The sequence below is a fragment of the Macaca mulatta genome, chromosome 1 (genome assembly GCF_049350105.2).
Source record: "Macaca mulatta isolate MMU2019108-1 chromosome 1, T2T-MMU8v2.0, whole genome shotgun sequence".
Lineage (NCBI taxonomy): Eukaryota > Metazoa > Chordata > Mammalia > Primates > Cercopithecidae > Macaca > Macaca mulatta.
The window spans coordinates 17,215,314-17,238,419 of NC_133406.1; the positions used below are offsets into that span (position 1 = coordinate 17,215,314).

General features: G+C 43.0%; 1 protein-coding gene across 1 annotated transcript in view; it reads right to left on the reverse strand.

Annotated features, from left to right (window-relative positions):
- Window positions 1-23,106, reverse strand: part of DISC1 (DISC1 scaffold protein) — a gene marked incomplete at its 5' end in the record, with an annotated part of 329,302 nt that overhangs the window by 211,427 nt on the left and 94,769 nt on the right. Inside the window, 2 exon segments of the mRNA NM_001114355.1 lie at window positions 8,390-8,492; window positions 13,570-13,624. Of these exon segments, the coding sequence (NP_001107827.1) occupies window positions 8,390-8,492; window positions 13,570-13,624 (158 nt within the window).

Genomic DNA, 23,106 nt, shown 5'->3' on the forward strand with positions numbered 1-23,106 from the left:
GGCCACATATTTCATAGAATACAAGGGGAAGATAACACTGGACACACAAAACTTTCCAACTGCTTGAGAAAATTTGGTGCCTAGTGACAGGCTAAATAGACAACCAGACAACAGCCAGGCCATATCAAAAGGTGGAACTCAGATCCACAAGGTGCAGCAACTTTCCCAGAAAACAATATCCCTACCTACAAAAAGCAACCCTGGAAGCCGGCCTGCTCTAAGTCAGAGCTGCTGGAAGCCAAATTGCTGTCTAGTAACTCTCCAGGAAGTTAAATAATAATTTCTGTGACAATTGGCCCAAAATGTTCAGGACTGGATTAATAACTGATGGCTTCCCTAATTTTTGTCCCCAATTCCAACTTAGAACCCACCAGAGAAAGCCAAATATGCTCCCGTAACCAAGCACACAGGATGTTCGCTTCTAGTGAGCCGCCTCCAGCTTCCCCTCATCGATAACCTCCAATCAGGGCGCATCTGAAGACTTCACCTTTTTCCACTATAAAGCTTTCCCACTCGTCTGCCCACCTTTGAGTCTCTGCCAAATTGCAGGTGATGGTGTCTGACTCCCTTGCTGTAGCAAGCTCTGCACAACAGCTTTTGCTTATTCTCATTGGGTAGGTCTTCATTGCTTTTCACACCGGATAGGCATCATCTCTGAAAACATCTTTATTGGGTCTCTTGTCTCCCTCCTCCAGTCACTGATCTAAATCATAGACTTTTTTGGAAAGAGGGAAAATAGTAAAGAAAGAAAGCAACTGAGTTGATGCTCCCAGCCACTGTCTGTATCCTGAATTTTGTTTTTCTGCCATATGTCAAGTGGCCTCTCCTGGACCATCGTCACTGCTTCTCCTGCTTCCTTGCGGCTGCAGACACAGGAGTGCTCTGTAGGTCTGGCCTTGAGCCCCCACCCACCCCGGTACAGGGCCAGCCCCTGCTGTTCTGAATCAGTGTTTTCAGTGACCACTTAAAACACAGTGAGTGCCCACGCCTCTGTGATCCGAACTGCTCTTTCCAGTTCCATACAAAGAACCCACTTAAGAATGTTTAATCATTCAATAGTTTTTCTTAGTATATAATAAAAAAGTGATTTAAATACAATATATTTTATTTTAGATTATATCATTGGGGTTATTTTACAAAGTTATCTTTAAATACTATTGTAAATAAAATTAGTAACAAGCAAAATTCTTATTCTTCCTTGTTTGACAACTGACATGGTCCGTTTAATTTCCTTTAAATTAATTATGCAAGAAAAGGATATTTTCTCAAGAAAATTTAAGATGATATATATTTATTGGTTGGGTGCCAAATATTCATTCAGAAGATGGAAATTTAAATCCTTGTTTCTAAATTTAAGGAAAAAACTACTTCCATTACTTGATGTGTGAAATTCACCCATTTTGTGTTTATCTAGAAAATCTAGTTTATTGTTTAAATGTTCTTTTTTTCCCCAAAATCATCAGTTAGGAGAGAAGATTTCAAGCTGCCATTCAAATACAATTGTGTGCAATGAATACATTTCGGGTATAGATAGTTTTTACTCTCTATAAATGAAACGCCAAATTGGACAGAACCATCCTTTTTTTTTTTTTTTCTAAGGCTTTTGGAGTATCAGAGACATCCTCTTATGTTATTTTAAAATAAAAAAATTTTTGAGCTGTTTGCTTCTTGGAAACAGATAACAAGGGGGCAGGTGAGATTAAAAAAAAAAAAAAGTATCCAAACTGAGGTGAGACCCAAAGATGGCCAATCTAATAACCAGGCAGAGGTCTCTGCCTGTCCTGGGAAGGCTCCCTCGTTGGCCAGAGGAGCCCACTTGTTGGGCTGCCAACTGGTTCCTATAAATTCTAAGGCAATTAGAATCATATGGTGACTCTAACGGGAATGAGACAGCTGCCCAGGCATTAGAAGAAAACCACACCCAATGGCTCAAGCCAGCGGCAAGAGATAAAAACTTAGAGGCATCTCCCCTGACTAGCAAACTGGGCTCCCTGCTTCCCCTCTGCTTCCTTTAAACAGATCATTCACACATTTGCCTGAAAACTTACAGTGACCCAGACCCTACTCCCTATACACACTGCCAGTTGTCGTATGTCTTGTTTCTCTCTCTCTGCATGATGCTTCATTCCTATCTGGAGTGGCCCAGGGACAAAGGACTGCCCTCCCGTCTCTCTGTGCCCTCCCTGCCCAGAATCCATAAATTACACTTTTTGAATTTGTTCTCTACTGTGGTGTGTATTGCATTTGCACCTTCCATCTGAAGAACCAGGGGATGCCCCAGGCCAGGTTTTACCTGGGACGCCCAAGAGAGCACAAGGTTGGGCTCCCAGCACCAGAGCAATGGGCAGGTGGGCATAAACTGAACACAGGAAAGGCAAGAGCCACAAAGACATATAAACAAGTTTCCCAGGCAAGGAGCCCCTGGTTACAGGTCAGACAACTAGGCATTGCATCTTCCAGGTAAAAGAAGCATCCTATGAAAGGCACACAGTAAACACCATGTCCATCTCCCCTTCATTTCTCCTTAGGACAGGTTGCTAGCTGCTCTGGGACCAGAACCTCAGTTTAGCTGGGGGCTCTCAGAACAGACAGCTAGATGAATTAAACAAGGAAGCCTCTCAGCCTCAGGCACATCTTCTAGGACAAGGAGAAGGTCAGGGGAGAGTAAGATCAGTGATCCTACAAGATGTGCTTCCAGGCCAAGGCCAGGCTGCAGTTGCAGGTACTTACCCAAGGTGCACATTGGGCCTGGAGCTTCACATGGGTGTGCAAAGATGTGACTCAAAAGTCCATCTGCCAGAAGTGAGCAGGGCAGGCCAGCTCTCCTCTCACTGGTACAGCGGTTCTAGCCCTCACAGAACATTAAAACCACGTGGAAACTGTTTATGAAGGTTCCCATATTCAGGAACAATCCCTAGAGATTCTGACGGAAGGAATTTGGTGCTGCATGGGTACCAGTATTTTTAAATTTCCCCAGATGATCCTAACATGCAGTCTGAGTGAAAAACACAAGTTTGACAGCTACACAAATTTAGAGCTTCTCTAAAACATACAGGGTATAATACCGGGCCCATCCACTGGAAGTGCTTCTGTCGGGAATGCAAAGAAAAAAGAAAAAGATGGCCAACATCTACCATTTTAAAGGGATTCCAGCAAGCATATTATAAAATGCAGGGCTGCCTCTGGCATCTGGAAGCAGCTTGGGTGCCCTGGATATAATTCTCTTTTAAAAGCTTTTTCACAGCGTTTGCAGACTACTTAAGACTGGCCTTCATCTTGTGCCAAAATAGCAGGGCTGTGTTTGTTTAGCTTCAAGATGTTCAGGTCCAGTTGATTAAAAAAGGTGAGTGAGAAGCCTGCCAACACACAGTGGGGCTGTCACCCAGGCAGCTGCTGCTGCTGGCTTCCAGCGTCCAGAAGCTGGAACATCGGCCAGCTCCAATCACCTGGCAGAGGATGGATCCGATGAGCAGGAGGACTGGGGCTTAAAACCAGACATACCCACTGGAGTCAGGGCAGGCGACGAAAAGCCTGACAAGTGAAAGAGGTATGAAAACAACAGATTTCTAGGGATCAGCAACCAACCAATAAGGATTCATTTTTTGAAAAATAAATACTTCTACTGGCTGTCTTTTCAGTGCCAGGCATTAAACAAAGTGGAAGAAAAAAATTTCAGGGTGACTCAACAGATGGACCAGATCAATAATAAGGGGTAATTTGAGCAGGACAAGCCTGGAGCGGGAAGTACATGCAGGATGCCAACATCAGAGCAGCCATGGCAGATGCTGCCATGCTTCCTGTACAATCTGCAGAATCATGAGCCAATTAAACCTCCTTTCTTTGTAAATTACCCAGTCTCAGGTATTTCTTTACAGCAGTGTGAGAACTGACTGATATCTAGGAAGGACAGTAACAACGGAATCCACTTTTGCTATCGGCTTTAAACCAAACTATTCTCTGCGGAACAGGAAAATTGAAGCAGAAATAAAGAATGGAAAGAAAAGAGGTGACTAAAACACATTTAAGGTGTGTACAGGTCAGTGAAAAGGGAGAGAAACTATGGGCTTTCTAAATTACTTTTGTTAATGTGTATTACACCACACTCAACTGGATACATCAGTATCATCATGGTTCTTCTAAAAATCAATAATTACCTATCTGTAGTAGATTTCCTATACTAGCCTACTTTTCTTCCTTTTCTCATTTCTAACATCTTAGTTAATTCTATGACTCCCGAGGTCTTACCACATCCACCCCTCTGTGTACAACATGGCTGGATCACACTTCCCAAAGTCTGGTTTTAGTCATTCAGTACTCCTCTAAAACATTGTAATGGCTCCCTAAAATGCTCTTATCCTTAGCCTACAATTCAGAGCTCTGTGTATCCTGGTCCTAACCAACTTTGAAGAGCTACCACAATACTAATCCTATACCTGGGCCAATCTAGACTGCTCTTCCTTCCGAAGAAATAGTTGTGCTTTTCCTCCACACTCAGCCCAGGTATATCTAGCTCCACTCCACTGTGGTCAATGGGACAACACAGCTATCAAAAAAGAAGAGACATTGAGCCAGGATGCCTATAATCCCAGTGACTCCAGAGGCTAAGGCAGAAGGATGGCTTGAGTCCAGGCATTCAAGGCTGCAGTGAACTATGATCTCACCTCTGCACTCCAGCCTGGGTAACAGAGCAAGACCTTGTCTCAAAAAAAAAAAAAAGGAAGGGGGATCTTGTCCTGTTCTCTACTGCATCCTCAGTAGTGCCTAGAACCAGATCTGGCACTTCATAGATGCTCAATGATATTTTTCTTTTCAGTAAATAAATGGAACAGGCCATTTCCTCTGACTGAAAAGCTTTCTGTCCAGCTCTTCAGTTCTCAAAATCCTTCTGTCTCAGTAAGCCCTGTGTCACTTTTTAGAGCATGGCACTGAAACTCTTTGACACATCTCTCACTGAGATTTGTCATAATGGCCCTTCCCTTGAATCAGCGCATCAGGAATGCTGGACCAATAAAACACAATGGAAGTAACACTGCAGTGGTTATAAAAATATGCCCACCAAATTCTTTAATACTCCTCCTTTGGGGTAAAACCTGTTTCCTTCCCCTTCCCTGTGGGCTGAACTTAGTGACTTGCTTCTATTCACTAAGCAGAAGTGATGCTGTGTGACTTTGAAGGCTAAGTCCTAACAAGGCACTGTGGTTTCTGTCTTATTTGCTCTCTCTCCCTCAGATCACTGGCTCTGAGGAAATCAGCTGCTATGTTGCAAGAGGTCCTATGGCACAGCTCTTGTGGCAAGGAACTGAAGCCGTCTGTTAACAACACATGCATGAGCTTGGAAGCAGATCTTTCAGCCCCAGCCAAGCCTTTAGATGACTGCAGCTCCAAAGTGTGTCTTAACAGCAACCTCATGAGACCCTGAGTCAGAGCCACCCAGCTAATTCACTCTGGACTCCTGTCTCTCAGAGACTATGAGAGATAAAGGTTTGTTGTTTCAGGCTATGAAGTTTGGGGAGCCACTTACTACACATTAATAGAGATGTATGCCAGTATTCTGAATTCAGACCTTAAGAATAAGAAATTTCCATTTCCTTTCTCTTGGGACACTCGCTCTTGGAACCTAGCAGCCATGTTGTAAGGAAGCCAAGCTGCCTATAGAGAGGCCCACAGAGATAGCACTCAACAGCCAGACCATATGTATGCACCACATTTGGTGTGGATTCTCCCACCAAATATGGGAGCCACCCCAGTTGAGCCACCCCAGCTGTCCCTGCCAAGCCCTGCCCAAATTGTATTTCCATGGGCAAAATAAATAACTGGTCATATTTTAAGTCACAACATCTTGAGATGATTTATTATGCAGCAGTAGACAATGAAAACAGATTTTGGTATCTGGATATGGAATGCTGTTGTAAAAATATCCTAAAATCAAGGCATTGGTTTGGGGACGTGGTAGTAGGCAGAAGCCTCATGGGCCTCAGTGAAGGATGAAAAAAAGTAAGAAAAATATATCAGAAGCTAGAAAAAAAATATCCTTGTAGTGGCAAAAAAGTCATTGAGTTACCAACTGAGGCAATATAAAAAAGAGTCCTTAATCATTGTAATTATATATCCAAGGAAATTTCCAGGCAGAATACAGAAGTGCCCACTGACCTCCTGTCACTGCCTGTGATGAAATGCAGGAGAAGAGAGATGAATTAAAGAATAAACTGTTACATGTAAAGGAGCTAGATCTGACCAGGTTTGAAAATGAAACTGATTTCTTATTCCTGCTCTCTGCAAATGGTGACTAATTCTCAAATTAAGAAAGGGCCTCAGGCCATAGATCAAAGTCAGGATGGATGTATTAGTCCTTTCTCACACTACTATAAAGATACCACCTGAGACTGGGTAATTTATAAAGAAAATAGGTTTAGTTGGCTCACAGTTCTGCATGGCTAGGGAGGCCTCAGGAAACTTACAATCATGGCAGAAGGCAAGGGGAAAGCAAGGCACCTTCTTCACAAGGTGGCGAGAAGAATGAATGCAGGAAGAACTACCAAACACTTGTTAAACCATCAGATCTCAAGAGAACTCACTCACTATCATGAGAACAGCATGGGGGAAACCACCCTCATGATCCAAACACCTCCCACCAGGTCCCTCCCTTGAATGTGGGGATTACAATTTGAGATGAGATTTGGGTGGGGACACAGAGCCAAACCATATCATTCGGTCTACAAATCTAAGAGAGAGAATCATAGAAACTTGAAGACAGACAAAAGACCCCCTAAGAATCTTAATGACATCTCTCAAGATCCTCTCCATTCAATAGGGGTTTTAAGAATCTTACCTAATGGAGTGAAGGTTTGCCCATTCTGAAGGTATCGAAATAGGAGGAAACAGAAATAGCATTATATGCAGGAGTTGCAAAAAAATGTCAACCACCTTATCACCAGTATCACCCATTGACTGAAGGGTCCGTCCACCAAAGAGCATACAGTGCAATCAGATAATAGTGAGGTCAAAAGGTCAGTTACCAGGAGGGTTAATTCAGGTCATCCTTCAGCAGATCAGGCCTTACCAATTTTCTCAGCTGACCAAAGAGCTAAAACAGGAAACCTACCCCATATGCAATATGCCATCTTAGGCATTTTCCCTGGAGTCTGAAGAGAGATTGTTCACACTGGAGTGAAGCTATCTCTGCTGCCTGAATTATACATTTCTTCCCTCGGGCTTAATACAGACTCATCCACCTGTATTCCTGGGAAAGATATATTGATTAAGAAAGGCAAAAACCCTAACTCAGAAGCAAGACTGTGTTCAATCTTCTTTTTTTTTCTCTTAGCAAATGGGCTCATAATTTCAAGTAAATGGCATGTGAAGCTGTTAAGAGCCAAGCCCCACATTCGCACTGCCATGTTCTACGGGTTGTAAATAATACGCGTGACTGCACCAGGGACCAAATTGCTCATTAGCTGCCAACATTAGTTGTTTAATGATCTGAGGAGCAGAAGCTGCCAATTATTGTATTCCTTCTTAAAATACCATTTAAAACCCACACATGTAATTATTATACCTTTTCGTTAAATTTTCATGATTCTTTTGAAGCTGATGAGCTATGGGTCCATTCAACCTACAAAACTCAGAGAACTTTTTGAAGCTGTCATTATGTAACTGGGTTAAATATCCGTATATAATACACCAAGAGAGGGCCTGGACTTTAGCCCCAGGTCAGCCACTGCTGAGCTAATTGAGTGACCTTAACCAAAGGACACATCCCGCAGCCTCAACCTCCCCATCAGTCCATTCGGATCACGGTCTCTCTCCCATCTACCTAATACAGTAATTGTGAAAATAAAATAACAAATACAGAGGAGTGTTTGAATGCACTATTCAAATGATAGGATAAGATACTGTTTTCAGAGACTCTTGTTTTCAAGCTACTAATTAATGGAAAAATAATTCCTTAATAACTGCCAGACTAAGAGGGAGCATAATCCTTTGGGGATTCGCCAAGTTTCTGTGACTAGATTTTTAAACCAAGGACATCCATTTGTCTCATGCTACCATCCTTCCCCCACAGGAAGGGTCTGAGCACACCCAATAATCCTCATTCAGTGTTTACAGATACACAATACTACATACACATCTGCTAGAATCATATGGCACACAGAGTACATTCAGTCTCTAAACTCTTCAAGAAACAGGAACTGGAAGTCCCAAATGCGGTACTCAGATAAACAACTTGTGCTATATTATGTGTACATTAGTGAAACTCCCCAGAAAAGCTTTCAGATGTCTGAGAATGACATAATAACCGTGGAATGTTCATCGAGGGCAAAACACGGTGCGCTGGTGGCTGTCATTATTTTAGTTGGACAGCTTCAACATCTCCTACACTGCCAGTTACCTGATATGGCATGCATTTTGGCTTCAAGCAAGGCTGGTAGTTGGGTTTCAATATCGTTAACTTTCTTCCTCAGGGTGCTGCAGAATTTCTCACTCATACACACCTAGGGGGAGAGAAATGGCCAGGAATCATCATTTATTCAGCTAAAAATCAGAAGGCAGTAGAACAGCCAGGTCAGAGATTTCTGGATTTGTAAGTAATTAAAAGGGGTGATGAAGAGTAATTGGAGGATAATGCTCAAAAAGCAAGAAATGGAAAAAGAAAGACAAGGAAGGGAGGGAGGGAGGGAGGGAGGGAGGAAGGAAGGAAGGAAGGAAGGAAGGAAGGAAGGAAGGAAGGAAGGAAGGAAGGAAGGAAGGAGAGAGAGAGAGGAAGGAAGGAAGGAAGGAAGGAAGGAAGGAAGGAAGGAAGGAAGGAAGGAAGGAAGGAGAGAGGAAGGAAGGAAGGAAGGAAGGAAGGAAGGAAGGAAGGAGAGAGAGAGGAAGGAAGGGAGGAAGGAAGTCAGGGAGGGACGGAAAAGAAAAGAAGGGAGGGAGGGAAGAAGGGAGAGAGGAAGGGAGAAGGAAGAAAGGGAGGGAGGGAGGAAGAAACAGGGAAAAAGGGAAGGAAGGAAGGGAAGGGATGGGAAGGAGGGAAATGGAAGAAAAAGAACAAAAATAAAGTGAGCAATGGTGTATTCCAAGCATATGCCCATCACCCACACTCAATTACAAAACCGATAGGCGCTAATCCAACAGAGAGCAACCACAGGTTAACATAGTTGCATCACTCCTGCCTCCTGCCTTCTCCAGACCTTTGCCGAATCCTCCTGTCTGCATCACTTTCGTAGCCCCAGGTGGTTTGGCTCACTCATACGCTTCGGGACTCTGCTCAGTCGCTGCCTGGGAGGAAAGGCCTTGCTGATCACCCACCCAAAATAGCAGCCTCCCTTGGCCCTCCCTCCGCTTGATGTTTTTCCACAGCTTCCGCTCAGATGACACACTATGTACTTCTATTCCTTTGTTTCCACGTTGTCTGTCTGCTGGGATACGAGCTTATGTGAGCAGGGACTTTGCTCTGTGCCTGGCACATAGTATGCAGTGAATAAAGATACGGCCATTGAGATGAAGGTCAAAGCTGCAAGCTAAATTTAATTACTAGTATTAATAGACACTGTTTAGGGAAACTTTGAAGGCAGATAGATACTTGCTGGCAAGTCAGATTTGAAAAATAGACAAGTAATTCTCAGTGAGGTTTGAGGGTTTTATCATGTATTTTCCCATAACATTCCAAACACATCCTACAGTTTTTTTCTTTGGTTTTTCAAAAACAGCAAAAATCTGAAATCTTAATTTCTTTTTCCAAATGTCTTTAGGTTATCTTTTATTTTGTTGGAGGCTAAAACATCACATTTTTCCCTTTTTCAACCCTTGCAGCAGTCTCAAGACTTTTCATATGCCAGTGATAGCTAGACTCAGATTAATGAGCTACCTAGAAAAATTTAACTTCCCAGAAGAATCTAGGCTTTGTTGGACACCATCAACTTTAAATGTTTTCTTATATCAGTTTGAATTGAGATTATTTTTAGAGTCAAAGCAGACCTCATCCATCCTGCCTAAAATAAGAACTCCACTGTTTCTCTCATGGACTTCCATATGTTCTATTCAGTAGCTATAATTTTCCAACATCTTTTTTATAAAAATCATTCTCTGGACGAAGACGACAGTTTGGTAGCCTCTAAACAAAGCCTGCACTGGTGGTGTTGGGCATCCACATGTCCAAAGTAATTAATTCCAAGACCCTTTCAACATCTTGAGACTTTTCAGGATGTCAGAACCAGAGTTAAAAGGAAGGTATCCCTTCCCCCAGCACCAAGTCTGAGTTTGGCTCAAACCCAGATGACTGGCACATCCCATCGTATCCATTTAATAATGTCATCTGAGGTCTGAGGGCATTTCCATTAACTCTGTAACACCAGCCATAATTCTTGTGTCTCATCCAATCTATGTCCAATATTTTTGATTTTAGTGAACAGTATCTGTTAATCATAATTGGGTCAGTTTCTCCTTTGTTGAGCAAATCTATCCTTCAAGCTGTCGATATTAATACAAAACAACCTTTCTGAATCTTCTTATTAAATTGCAGTGTTCACTCTTTCAGGCTCTGCTGGATGTAATCTAATATCTACCAATCTCCAGATATCCCATTTATTTCCAACTGTTTCTTCCATCTCATTTATCCCTTAATTACCTTTGGTTTGGGTAACCCATAAGAGTTTAAGAAATGTAATGAGTGCAAGGAAGGTTTCATTTCTTTCTGAGACAGGAGTCTAAAGAATATCAGGTAGGGGTATGTGTGTGTGTGTGTGTGTGTGTGTGTGTGTGTGTGTGTATCTAACACACTAGAGAAAGAAAGCTATGTCAGTCTGAGACCTTTAGCTCATGGTCACTAGTCAATCTAGTTTAAAGTAAAGAGAAAGGTGTTTTGTATGACTGGACAGTTTTGTTTTAATTCTCTGTGGACTAATATAACCCCCTTCCCACAGCACACACACACACACACATTCATGTCTGTGCACACATACCTATCCAACTCTGCACACACACGTACACATCCCCAGAAAACCTGTGTATCCTTTTTATTTACAAATAAAATTGGACACCAAGGAACTCATTATCAAATGGAGCTTTTATGTTTACATTTTAAAATCAAAGACATGAGTTCCTTAATTTTATGGAAAAGCAAAGTAATTATAAAGTGTTTTAAATGTATTAGACAAGGTATATGCAATGGTTGGAAATGTTTTTGTCCCCCCAGAATTCACAGGTTGAAATTCTAACTCCCAAGGTGATGGCATTAGGAGGTGGGGCCTTTGGGAGGTGATCAGATCATGAAGGTGGGGCCCCCATGAAGGGTTAGTACCCTTATAAAGAAACCCGAGACCCCGCCTTGCCCTCTTTCTTCCATGCAGGAATACAACAAGAAGTCAATCTGCAGCCTGGAAGAGGGCCTCTCACCAGAACTTAGCCATGCTGGAACCCTGATCTCAGACTTCCAGTCTTCAAAGCAATGGGAATTAAATTTCTGTTGTTTATAAGCCACCCCGTCTATGATACTTTGTTATAACAACCCAAATGGAGTAAGACTGTATGCAAACAAAGCAAACCATTTTTGATATTTGGGAAAATCTAAGATCTTTAATAGTAGTTCAAGATTTTCAACAAATCCTAGTACTGAGTACATATCAGTATATGTGTGTATCCACAATACACAGTGTCATAAACACACACATATAAGCACCATCTGCATTATATAATAGGCACACCTGTATCCTCAGTGTTGGTGTACAGATGCATTCATGTTACCTATACAGTATGTTCTGAAGATAGTCAATAAACTCAGACCCAAGACAGTTCTCCTATCTTTTAATTCTACACAGAAATCAGGATGCACCTAATAAACAGTAGAAGATGTAAGAGAGGCCAGGTGCGGTGGTTCTTGCCTGCAATCCCAATTTTGACAGACTGAGGCAGGAGAATCGCCTGAGCTCAGAAGTTCAAGACCAGCCTGAGCAACCTAGCAAAACCTGGTCTCTACTAAAAATCAAACAAATTTAGCTGGGCAAGGCAGCATATGTCTGTAGTCCCAGCTACTTGGGAGGCTGAGGCAGAAGGATTACCTGAGCCCAGGAGATCAAGGCTGCAGTGAGCTGTGATCCTGCCATTACACTCCAGCCTGGGTGGTAGAGCCTTTGGGTGAGCAGAGCAGAATTCAGGCATTTCTGGGTCCCTGGTTCCGATGCTGTCTTATGGGCACCACTTGTTCCTAACAGGAAGCTCTATTTGTATGCAAGTTATAATTACCCATCAAACCTGCGGCTCTGTGACCTTTAGCAAAATCACTGGGTGTTGTTTTCAGAAATAAATTCGATACAGAAACGGAGAAAATGCACAGAGTAACTCTAGACATTTTTGCCAACAACACATCCCCGATTTTGGCTTAGCTGCGGTGAGCCCTTGGCGTGTTTCCTGATCCAGGGTCCAAGACTTTCTTTCCCTGGGCACAGAGACTGGAAGAGAGTCCTTCCAGGCCAACAGGCTCTTGGCTGCATTGCTCTCTGCTCAGCAAGCTGTCCTTTTTACATTTCGACCATCGTACAACCACCCCTGGTTCCCAGACCTACTGCAAATAATGAATGATTCATACCCAGTTCTCTGCCACAACATTTAGTCATAATTCACAGAGTAATTGATCCTCTTTCTCAGTCTGTCAATAACCTGGCCAGGTATAAATATATATGAGAAGGGCTTTTGTTTTGTAAACTGTGGTTATCCTAACTAATGAGGACATTGACTATTTAAATTAATTGACCATGCTCCCAGGGAATAATGAAGACATATTCTGTCTGTACACAAATCAAGGTCTTGCTATGGCAGTATAAACGATGTATAAAGTAGGCAAAATGATTGTCAAGCCAACTGAAAAGCTTTAAAGAACAAAAAACAGTCACCGACTGTTTCATTTGTGAGGAAACTAGACATTGCCCTCCTGGGAAGAAAAGTAATTAATTTCTCAAGTTACTACTATCCTGAAAGCATTTTTTTTTTCTTTGAGATGGAGTCTCGCTCTGTCTCCCAGGCTGGAATGCAATGGTGCAACCTCGGCTCACTGCAACCTCCACCACCTGGGTTAAAGTGATTCTCCTACTTTGGCCTCCCGAGTAGCTGGGATCACAGGCACCCGCCACCATGCCCAGCTGATTTTTGTATTTTTAGAAGAGATGGGGTTTCACGATGTTGGTCAGGCTGATCTCGAACTCTTGAACTCAGGTGATCCGCCTGCCTCAGCCTCCCAAAGTGCTGGGATTACAGGCGTAAGCCACTGCACCCAGCCCCGAATGCATCTTTAAGCAAAGGGTTTCAATATGCATAGTGGCAGTCCTTTTCCAGTTGCTAAATTGACAGCTTCTTTTGTAGCAAAGACCAAACCAGTCCATTTCTGGGGTGTTCACAAGTCGAGACCTCCACTATGGCAGAAGCACTCTCTCCTGGCTCTTTTAACTCATCATTGGGACTGCAAAATGGCTTGACAAAGTCTACGTGTTTTTGCAGAAGCTAGGTATCCTATGATCTAGACGTAAAATCAAGTCAAAGGAAAGCTTCATAGGCTTTTTTGGAAAATGGGAGTATAAAGGTACTTACCTTAGTAGTGATTTCTTTAAGTGACAAGTTGAGGGATTTTATTCTTTCCTGGAGGCTGGAAAAATTAAAAAGAGGAGATTGGTCTTCTTGGTAACCACAATTCAATACCACCACAGTTAGGAATACTGCAAAAAGTGAACCTTCCACTGGTCTGATGGATGAAGAAGTGCAGGAGGAAAGATGATGCCAAATTGGTTCCATTTGACTATGGAATAAATATGGTGCTAGGAAGCAGACGTTTCCTCCCTTATTATGCCTTACTAAAGCTAGTATTACAATTTTATCATGCCCGGAGTGTACATCTACTGATAACGGGAAGAACAGCCAAGGTGTGCTCCTGGCAGCAAAGGATTAAAATCTGCATTCCTATAACCACCTTCCCAGAAGGAAGGTGTATGCTGAGTAGTGTCTCACTAGCAGGGAATCAAATAGTATCTATTTGGGTAGACCATGCGATTCGGCAAGTACGTACCCAGTGCCCTCTGCATTGAGCACTGAAGCAGAGCATAAAGGAGAGACATATATTTAAAGTATGTCTGAGATAGCACCCCTTAGGTTCTCCCGCTTCTCTTTTCTCCTTAGCACTTTTCACCTTGACATATTTATTTATTCACGTAATTTCTCTCTCTCCCACTGGAACTTAAGTTCCACGAAGGCAGTGACTGTCTGTTGTGTTCATTCCTGCACCCCCATTGCTTAAACAATTCCTGGAGCTTGTTAGTCAGCCCTCACTCAATATCTGTAGAATGAATGAATCAATGCAATTAAGAGTCAGATCTTATTATGAAGCTTGTTACCTAGTGGACAAGAAACACACGCACGTGATTCGCTATAATATAAAGCAAGAGGAAAAAATTACTATAAGGGGAATAGAAAATCAATACTAGGAGAAAACTGCTACATAAAAGCTGTCACCAGGCAGAATATTGTCTGCCTTGAGCAATGGAGACAATAACTTGTGGAGCAATTTAGAACTAGGAAAGCTTACCGGAGGAGGTGAAAAGTGAACTGGGCCTCAATGGAAAAAACAAAAAAACAACAACAAAAAAAAGGAGAATGAAATTCTAGCAAGAAGATAAATCTAACTGGACCAAATGGTTCTCACACTGGACTTGTGAAAGATAAAGTTAAACAAGGAAATGACTATTTCTGGTAGGAAAGGAGAGGGAAGGATGGAGTGGGGCCTATCTGTATCTACAATGTTTGCTTATTTATTTAGTTAGGGGCCGGGCGCAGTGGCTCACGCCTGTAATCCCAGCACTTTGGGAGGCCGAGGTAGGGGGATCACCTGTGGTCAGGAGCTCGAGACCAGCCTGGCCAATATGGTGAAACCCCATCTCTACTAAAATACAAAAATTAGCCAGGCGTGGTGGCATGCACCTGTAGTCCCAGTTACTTGGGAGGCTGAGGCAGGAGAATTGCTTGAACCCAGGAGAATTGCTTGGTATGAGCCGAGATCATGCCACTGCACTCCAGCCTGGGTGACAGAGTGAAACTCCATCTCTAAAAAATAAAAGAAAATAAATTTATTTAGTTAGGGAAAGAAAATCAAAGTAAATATGGAGTACATTCTACTATCTGTTTAATTGTAATGGTGAGTAAATGAGTGTTGTATTTTTAAATATGTTTAAAATATTTACAATTAAAATAATTTTAAAGAAATATCGGCCAGGCGCAGTGGCTCAAGCCTGTAATCCCAGCACTTTGGGAGGGTGAGACGGGCGGATCACGAGGTCAGGAGATCAAGACCATCCTGGTTAACATGGTGAAACCCCGTCTCTACTAAAAAAATACAAAAAAACTAGCCGGGCGAGGTGGCGGGCACCTGTAGTCCCAGCTACTCGGGAGGCTGAGGCAGGAGAATGGCGTGAATCCAGGAGGCGGAGCTTGCAGTGAGCTGAGATCCGGCCACTGCACTCCAGCCTGGGCGACAGAGCGAGACTCCTTCTCAAAAAAAAAAAAAAAAAAAAAAAAAAAGAAATACCAAGGGCAAGCTTTAGTCAGTATTAAATGACAGACTAAGGAGTTTTGAGTTTTATCCCTCAAGCAATAAGAAATCATTCCATTTTTTAGCAAGAGACCAACATGAAAAAGATGTTTTCATTTTTTAGAAAACTAATTGGGTGGCACTATGAGAGATGATTTGGAGGAAGAAAGTCTGAATGTGACAAAGCCAGGCAGGACCCTTCAGCAGTGTAAGCCAGTCGGGGGCACACGGGCCCCGCAGAGTGATACGGGTCAGAAAGGGGAGGGAGGAACAGGACTGGATTACGTGGATGCTCAGAGCAGTGAGAACATCCATTCTAGAGTTTTCCATTCTTTCATGCATTCATGAACTCATCCATTCTTCAAATATCTATCTGCTGGGCACCCAGCAAGTTAGGGACTTAGAGCATGAAGACATGGTTCCTGCCCACAACCACTTATTGCTGCTAGATATGCCAGAAAATGTAACAGATGCCAGAAGAGGAGTGATTACTTGATTAAATGATGACCTGCAAAAGGAAAGGTCAAGGTTTTGGGGGTATGTGTGGGGAGGGGGTGCAGGGTGTCAGGAAATCTTATACCAGGGGCTGCCAAGTATTAGAGCTAAGCTGCCAATTTGCTGATTTTTGTTTGTTTGTTCTTCAACCGTAAGAACAATTTTTTGATGTTATCACATCCACCAATTTGTCATTTCTGAGTATAAGCAAACTCGTTTCAATTGTAAACACCTGGGAACTGGTGCGGGTCCATACTAATCAGTCATTACCACTTGAGACCTACTTTCAACAGAGGAGGGTTTTCCAGTCCAGCTGAGATCAGCCCAAAAGGAGGAAGTGAGGGTTGACAGAGGTGGAGCATGTGACACCAGACTCTTCAGAATGCAGGAGTTGCCATCTGACAAAAATTAGTGTACTCAGTGGGAACAGAGGAAAACAACCTTTGGAAGCCTGCCTGGAGAATTCTAGACTCTGGCTGGCTGGGGACTGGATCTTTTGAGAGAACGTAAGTCAGAGTGTCACACAGACACGGAGATTGGGGCAGATGAAACCACTTAGGGTGGTGGGGAGAGAAGTACAGAGGGCATTCAACGTGGACCCGGTCTGCTTCTTCCTCTGATTCTAATAGCAGCACCAGCTTTGGACGTCTAATGCCTGCTGTCCAAACTGAAAACCTTCCTTGGGCAGAAATGTACTTTCCCTTGCTGAGCTCGTGAGAGTCTATTCAACAAATACATTTTTAACAAATGGTTCACCACATCATTGAACCTATGTGAGCATTTAATAGTGTATTATAAGTAGATGTTCCCAACCACACACACAGACTAGCTCATGCATTCACAATTCAGATGAGTAGCAGATCCTCTTACTGATACTGAAATTTTAGCTGACCAAAACGGCTGTGCTGTTAGCTAATGCCCAACATATCACATAAAAAGTAGGTCAAGCACCGTCTTTCCAGGGGTTGACACAGTTCACTGGTCTGGGCTCAGATCTGGCCCTATCCCAGAAAGAAAATTAGTCTCCTCTTAGATATCATGTTAGAGGAAGGAGGCAGTGGTGCAGATAATTAAATGCATTGTTTTATATTTAATTTGATTTATATTTAATTTATGCTATATTCCTTTTTGCAACAGATTTACCTTCCCAATTATGTTTTGCTCAGGCTACTATTAACATGAGTTGTATCCCTGAGGTATATACAGAATAAAAGCAATTGTGGGGGAGCAGATGATATGAGTAATCTATATACTATGCTAGTGGGTTACAGGCTATTTATAATAGAAGAATTCTCTCAAACCAAAGTTTACACAGCATTATAAAATATAATAAAGATAACAGGGAATCTGCTTTTATTGAAGAGGGGTGTCTGGCCTAGTGTACAAAGATGTCACTTTAGCCCCCCCCACACACACACACATTGCTGCTGCCATCACACTGTGGTCCCCAAACCATAATTCCAGGAGCAGGAATACAAACCGAAAACCAGAAAATAAGACCAGTTCAATGTTGATAAGCAAGAATTCCGTGTACTTTAAATGAGTATAACCAATCCCCACTTTTTAAAAAACTTGCATATTATTCATAACAAGTATGAACTATCTTCTCAGATGAAATTATGCCTTATCCTAGAAACACATAATTTGTCCACACAAATTAGCAAATATGTTTTCAGAAACACACCAGACCTAATTTACCCAAATCAGTATCTTCATTCCAAGTGGCTGCCCCGGAAATAACAGAGTCCAACATTTATTGAACACTTACTATGTACCAGACACTCTCCCAAATTCTTTATGCAGATGAGCATTTTAAATTCTTATTATAACTCTATGAAGTAGAAACTACAATTATCTACATTGTAAGACAAGAAAATTTAATCAAAGAGACTAAGAGAGATTTAAGTAACTTTCCCAGGGGTAACCAGTTGGTAATTATGGGAGATTAAATGGTAACCCAGGCAGTCTAACTATCTGCTCTCCTAACTACTCAACAATACTAACTACCGCTCCCAGAAGCTGTGTACCTATTTAAAATGAACTGTCATCATCCAGACAAATTTTTGGAATTCTACTTTAGAATTTTGTTAAATGTACAATATAATCAATATCATGATTTGTAAATACACGTTATTCTTTACTCACAAACTGGTGTTCCAATCATATGACCAAATTTCACCCTCAACAAATGAAACAGAAAAATTGAGACTACTGACATGAATGTGCTGCACAGAACGTACATCAGTAGCAGATGGTCCTGGGGGTGATGACTGTAGCAAAAGGAAATTAAATCCAGTTGAGTTATGTACCCCAAAATTCACAGGTTAGAGTCCGAATCCCCAGTACCTAAGAATGTGATGGTGTTTGGAGATAGGGCTTTTCAATAGGTAACAAATTTAAAATAAAGTCATTAGGGTGGACCCCAATCCAATATGACTGGTATCATTATAGGAAGAGATGTGGAGGACCGGGTGTGGTGGCTCACGCCTGTAATCCCAGCACTTTGGGAGGTCGAGGTGGGTGGATCACGAGGTCAGGAGATCTAGACCATCTTGGCTAACATGGTGAAACCCTGTCTCTACTAAAAATATAAAAAATTAGTTGGGTGTGGTGGCGGGTGCCTGTAGTCCCAGCTACTTGGGAGGCTGAGGCAGGAGAATGGCGTAAACCCGGGAGGCCGAGCTTGCAGTCAGCCAAGATCATGCCACTGCACTCCAGCCTGGGCTACAGAGCCAGACTCTGCCTTAAAAAAAAAAAAAAAAAGAGAGATGTGGAGACAGACACACGTGGAGGGAAGACCATCTGAGGACAAAAGAGAAAATGGCTGTCTGCAAGTCAATGAGAAGAGCCTCAGAAGAAACCAGCCCTGCCGACACCTTGATCTTAGACATTCAGCCATCAGAGTTGTGAGAAAATAAATTTCTGTTGTCTAAGCCACCCTATCCATGGTACTTTATTACGACAGCCCTAGCAGACTCGTGCATGTGGAATTTTCCATTTCTCATGGTATGATGAGTTATATGTATTATTAAGGCACCACACACTGGTACTTCACGATCCAGGTAAAGATAGTTGCTACTCCATGTAGCAGCAGCAGCAGGTCCAACAGAAAACACAGCAACTCTTTTGTTTTCTTCAGACTGACAGTTTCTTTTCAATCTGCCCAACTGGGAGACTGCGGGCCGCTACAACAATAAATGTGTGTAGAATATTATCATTCTTGTCTGCAGTTTAGGAGCTAAGTATTATGAATGGTGGCTCTAAGAAAATGTTATGTGAGAATGTATTTGATTTTTAAAAATGATTATGGATTATGATTTAAAAATTATTATTTAAAAATGATTCATTAGAAATGAAAAAGGGCTCCCTTCAATACTCCTGCAATATCACAAACATAATGCAATCACTGATGTCAAAAATATAAGGAACAAAAATTCAATCTGGGGAGGGACAGATTGCTTTTCAGCCATAATTAGAAGGGCAAACGGAATTTAAGTCAATAACAGTCACTAATCTAGATAATACAAGCCAAGACTTGGTCAAGGGCCAGAATGAGACATTTATACAGGAGGATACAGCCAGGCAATTTTGGTTTAATGACTTGGGAGTGAGAAACTATTCTAAAGATAACTGATCCGACCAAAGAACTGTCTCTAATTCTACCACTCTGCTCCAAGCCACAGGCACCTCTCCTCTGAAATGCTGCAATAGTCTCAGAACAGTTCTGCATTTACCCTCACTCCTCCACAGTCTGTTTTTGAGATACAGCCAGGGTGAGCCTCACAAGCATGTCAAATAAAATGCCACTATTCAGCCCAAAACCCTGCTCCATCACCCCTGGGTCGAGCCAAGTCTGCAAGGACCTATATGGCCCATCTCTCATCACGTCTATTACCTCCTCTCCTACAACTCCCTTCTTTGCTTGCTCCACCCTGGCCACAGAGGCCTCCTGACAGCTCCTCAAGTCTGCTGTGGCTGGTGCAGGCTCCACTGCCTTGACCTTCTGCCCCAGCACATATAATGGGCCGACCCCCTCCCACCTGCAAGTCCTTGCTCACCTCTGACACTCTCAGTGAGGCTGGCCTGACTACTCCATCGACAGCTGTAAATTCCACATCCACTCGTCTTCCGCCCCAACCCCCAAGTCATGTTCATTTTCTACTAACCTACCTGTAACTTACTTATTTATTATGTTTGTTATTTATTTCTGCCTTTTACCACTAGAAAAAGAATGCCATGTGGGCAAGGATCTTTGGAGAAGTACTTGAAGTGCTTGGCACACAGTGTGTACCTAATAAATATTTGATTAATGTATAATACTCACATTCTTGCCTTCTCTTTAAGAAACAAGTGGGGTGCGGTAGAGTGGGGCGGAAGCATCCTCACCTCTGTTAGAGGCACACTCAAACCACAGGATGGTGAGTGGCTCCATTTTTATCCCCACTTCCCACCACTGCCCCCTCAGGATCAGGGATTAAAGGCTGCAGCTGCTCTTGACTGTATGGCTGGGGTGGAGCTTTGCATGACAGAGAAAGAAGAGGTTAAAAACTTGGAGTCAACTCATCAGATGTCCCCTCTTCTTTCAAAATTCCATCTCTCGGAAGTCGTATTTATCTCGGTTTATCTCTGTTGGAGGGTTTCCTTTCATGGGCTATATTACATGTTGAACTGTGTTCTCCACAAAATTTGTATGTTGATGTCCTGACCTCCATACCTCAGAATGTGACTGCAGTTGGAAACAGGTCATTGCAAATGTACTTTGAGTTAAGATCAACCATACTCCGACATGACTGGTGTCCTTATAAAAGGGGAAATGTGGATTCAGAGACATGTACAGAGGGAAGATGACATGAAAAGACACAGGGAGAAAATGATCATCTACAAGCCAAGGAGAGATGCAGATCCTTCCCTGACAGTCCCCAGAAGAAAGCAACCCTGCTGACACCTTGATTCTTGGCCTTTTTTTTTTTTTTTTTTTTTTTTTTTTTGAGATGGAGTCTCATTCTGTCTCCCAGGCTGGAGTGCAGTGGTATGATCTCAGCTCACTGCAACCTCCATTTTCTGGGTTCAAGCGATTCTCCTGCCTCAGCCTCCCAAGTAGCTGGGATTACAGGCCTGTGCCAGAACACCCGGCTAATTTTTTGGTATTTTTAGTAGAAACAGGGTTTCACCATATTAGCCAGGCTGGTCTCAAACTCCTGACCTCAAGTGATCCACCCACCTCGGCCTTCCAAACTGTTGGGATTACAGGTGTGGGCCACTGCACCCGGCCAATTCTTGGACTTCTAGACATGATAAATTTCTGTATTTAAGCCAGGTGGCTGTGGTGCTGCTTTATTATGGCAGCAAACTAATACAGGCTGTCATGGAAAGGAAGACATGTGGAGGGCCACTCATTCCTGCCTCTTAGAATGGTAAGAGCTAGAAGTCTGGAAGTGAGGTGTAGGCCTGGGCAAAGGGCACCAGTGGTCTCATCTGGGAGCCTGCCTCTAGCAAAGTGCCAAATGAGTCCTCACTGCCAACATGATGCCAAGGTCAGAAGATGGCTCCAAAAATTCAGAGTGATTGTGCTTAGAGCATCTCGCTCATCTTTCTCAGAAACCTATAGCTACTGCTATAATGTCAGTGTGTCCTCCAGAATTCATGTGTTGGAAACTTAATTCCCAAGGCAACCATGTTGAGAGGCAGGACCTTTAAGAAATGTTTAGGTTTTCAGGAAACTGGCCTCATGAATGGATTAATATCATTATTGGGGGAGTGGGTTCCTAATAAAAGGGTGAGTTTGATCCCCTCCCCTTCTCTGTCTCTCTCTCTCTCTCTCCCCCCTGCTCTCTCTCACACACGTGCTCTCTCTCTCTCTCTCTCTCTCTCTCGATCTCTCTTGCCCTTCTGCTTCCTGCCATGGGATGATGCAGTAAGAAGGTCCTTGCCAGATACAGCCCCCTCAACCTCGGACTTCCAAGCCTCCAGAAGTGTAAGAAATAAATCTTCTCTCTTTATAAATCACTCAGTCTGCAGTAACAAAATGGACTAAGACAGCTGCATTGGGCATCTATTTGGTTAGAGAATCCCACACCCCAATCTAATAGCAACTAACAACTATTTACTCGGTTTCTCCAGATCCTGTCCCTTAGGGAAGCCTATCTCAAGAGCCTTATAACATACTTGAATCCACACCCTCGCTCTGTAATACTTCCAATACTCTCCTTAAATCCAGGCAAAAGAACTCCTCCCTTGCTCTCTGCCACATTGGAGGGCTCTGTCCTGATCCTCCTTACCCTTGAGGGGAAGGGTAAATGGGGGGGCCAAAGGTACATGCCACCCAAAGCTGGTTCAGGCAGCCACGACCAGAAGTGCCTTCCTGAAGAGCCAGGAGCCTGCATCCTGCCAGGGTTCTTCTCAGGGCACTGCCTGCAAGGGTGGACTGCAGTGCAGTGGGCATACCTCTAGTCCCAAGCAGTAGTCGAGCACAGGCTACTTTGAAGGGTGTAGATATTACCTGGACATACAGGCTAGGTCCCCATATAAAACCTATCATGGTGTGGGACAGGTGCAAGGGTAGGAAGACAAGGTGGGAAGTTCCATTTGACCCCTTACTCTGGGACACAATGTCAGGCAGGCCTGGATAGACCCCTTTAATGTTATATCCTAGAGAAACCACCTCTCATTCCATGCAATCTTTGGTAGTTTGTTACCAGTTCCTCGTACCACCAGTAACCCAGCCATGACCACCTTCGCACTTGGCACTGGAGGCAAAGCCTTGGCTCTCAGCATCAGAGGCACTCCCAGGGTGACAACCACACACCTGCCCCAAAGATGAGCCTTTGAAGAACAAACTCTGTTCCTGTTCTTACCTGGACTTCTGCAGAAAAAGAATATTAACGACACTCAGAGAATTATACCACTACCCCACTAACTTTCTGCAAGACTTTGAACAAGTCACTTTCATCTGGGGCTCCATTTTCTCAGCTGCAAAATGAGGAAGTTGAACGCAATTATTTCTAAAATCCTTCCAGGTCTACTATCCCATATTCTTTCACTGCTCTATCATTCAA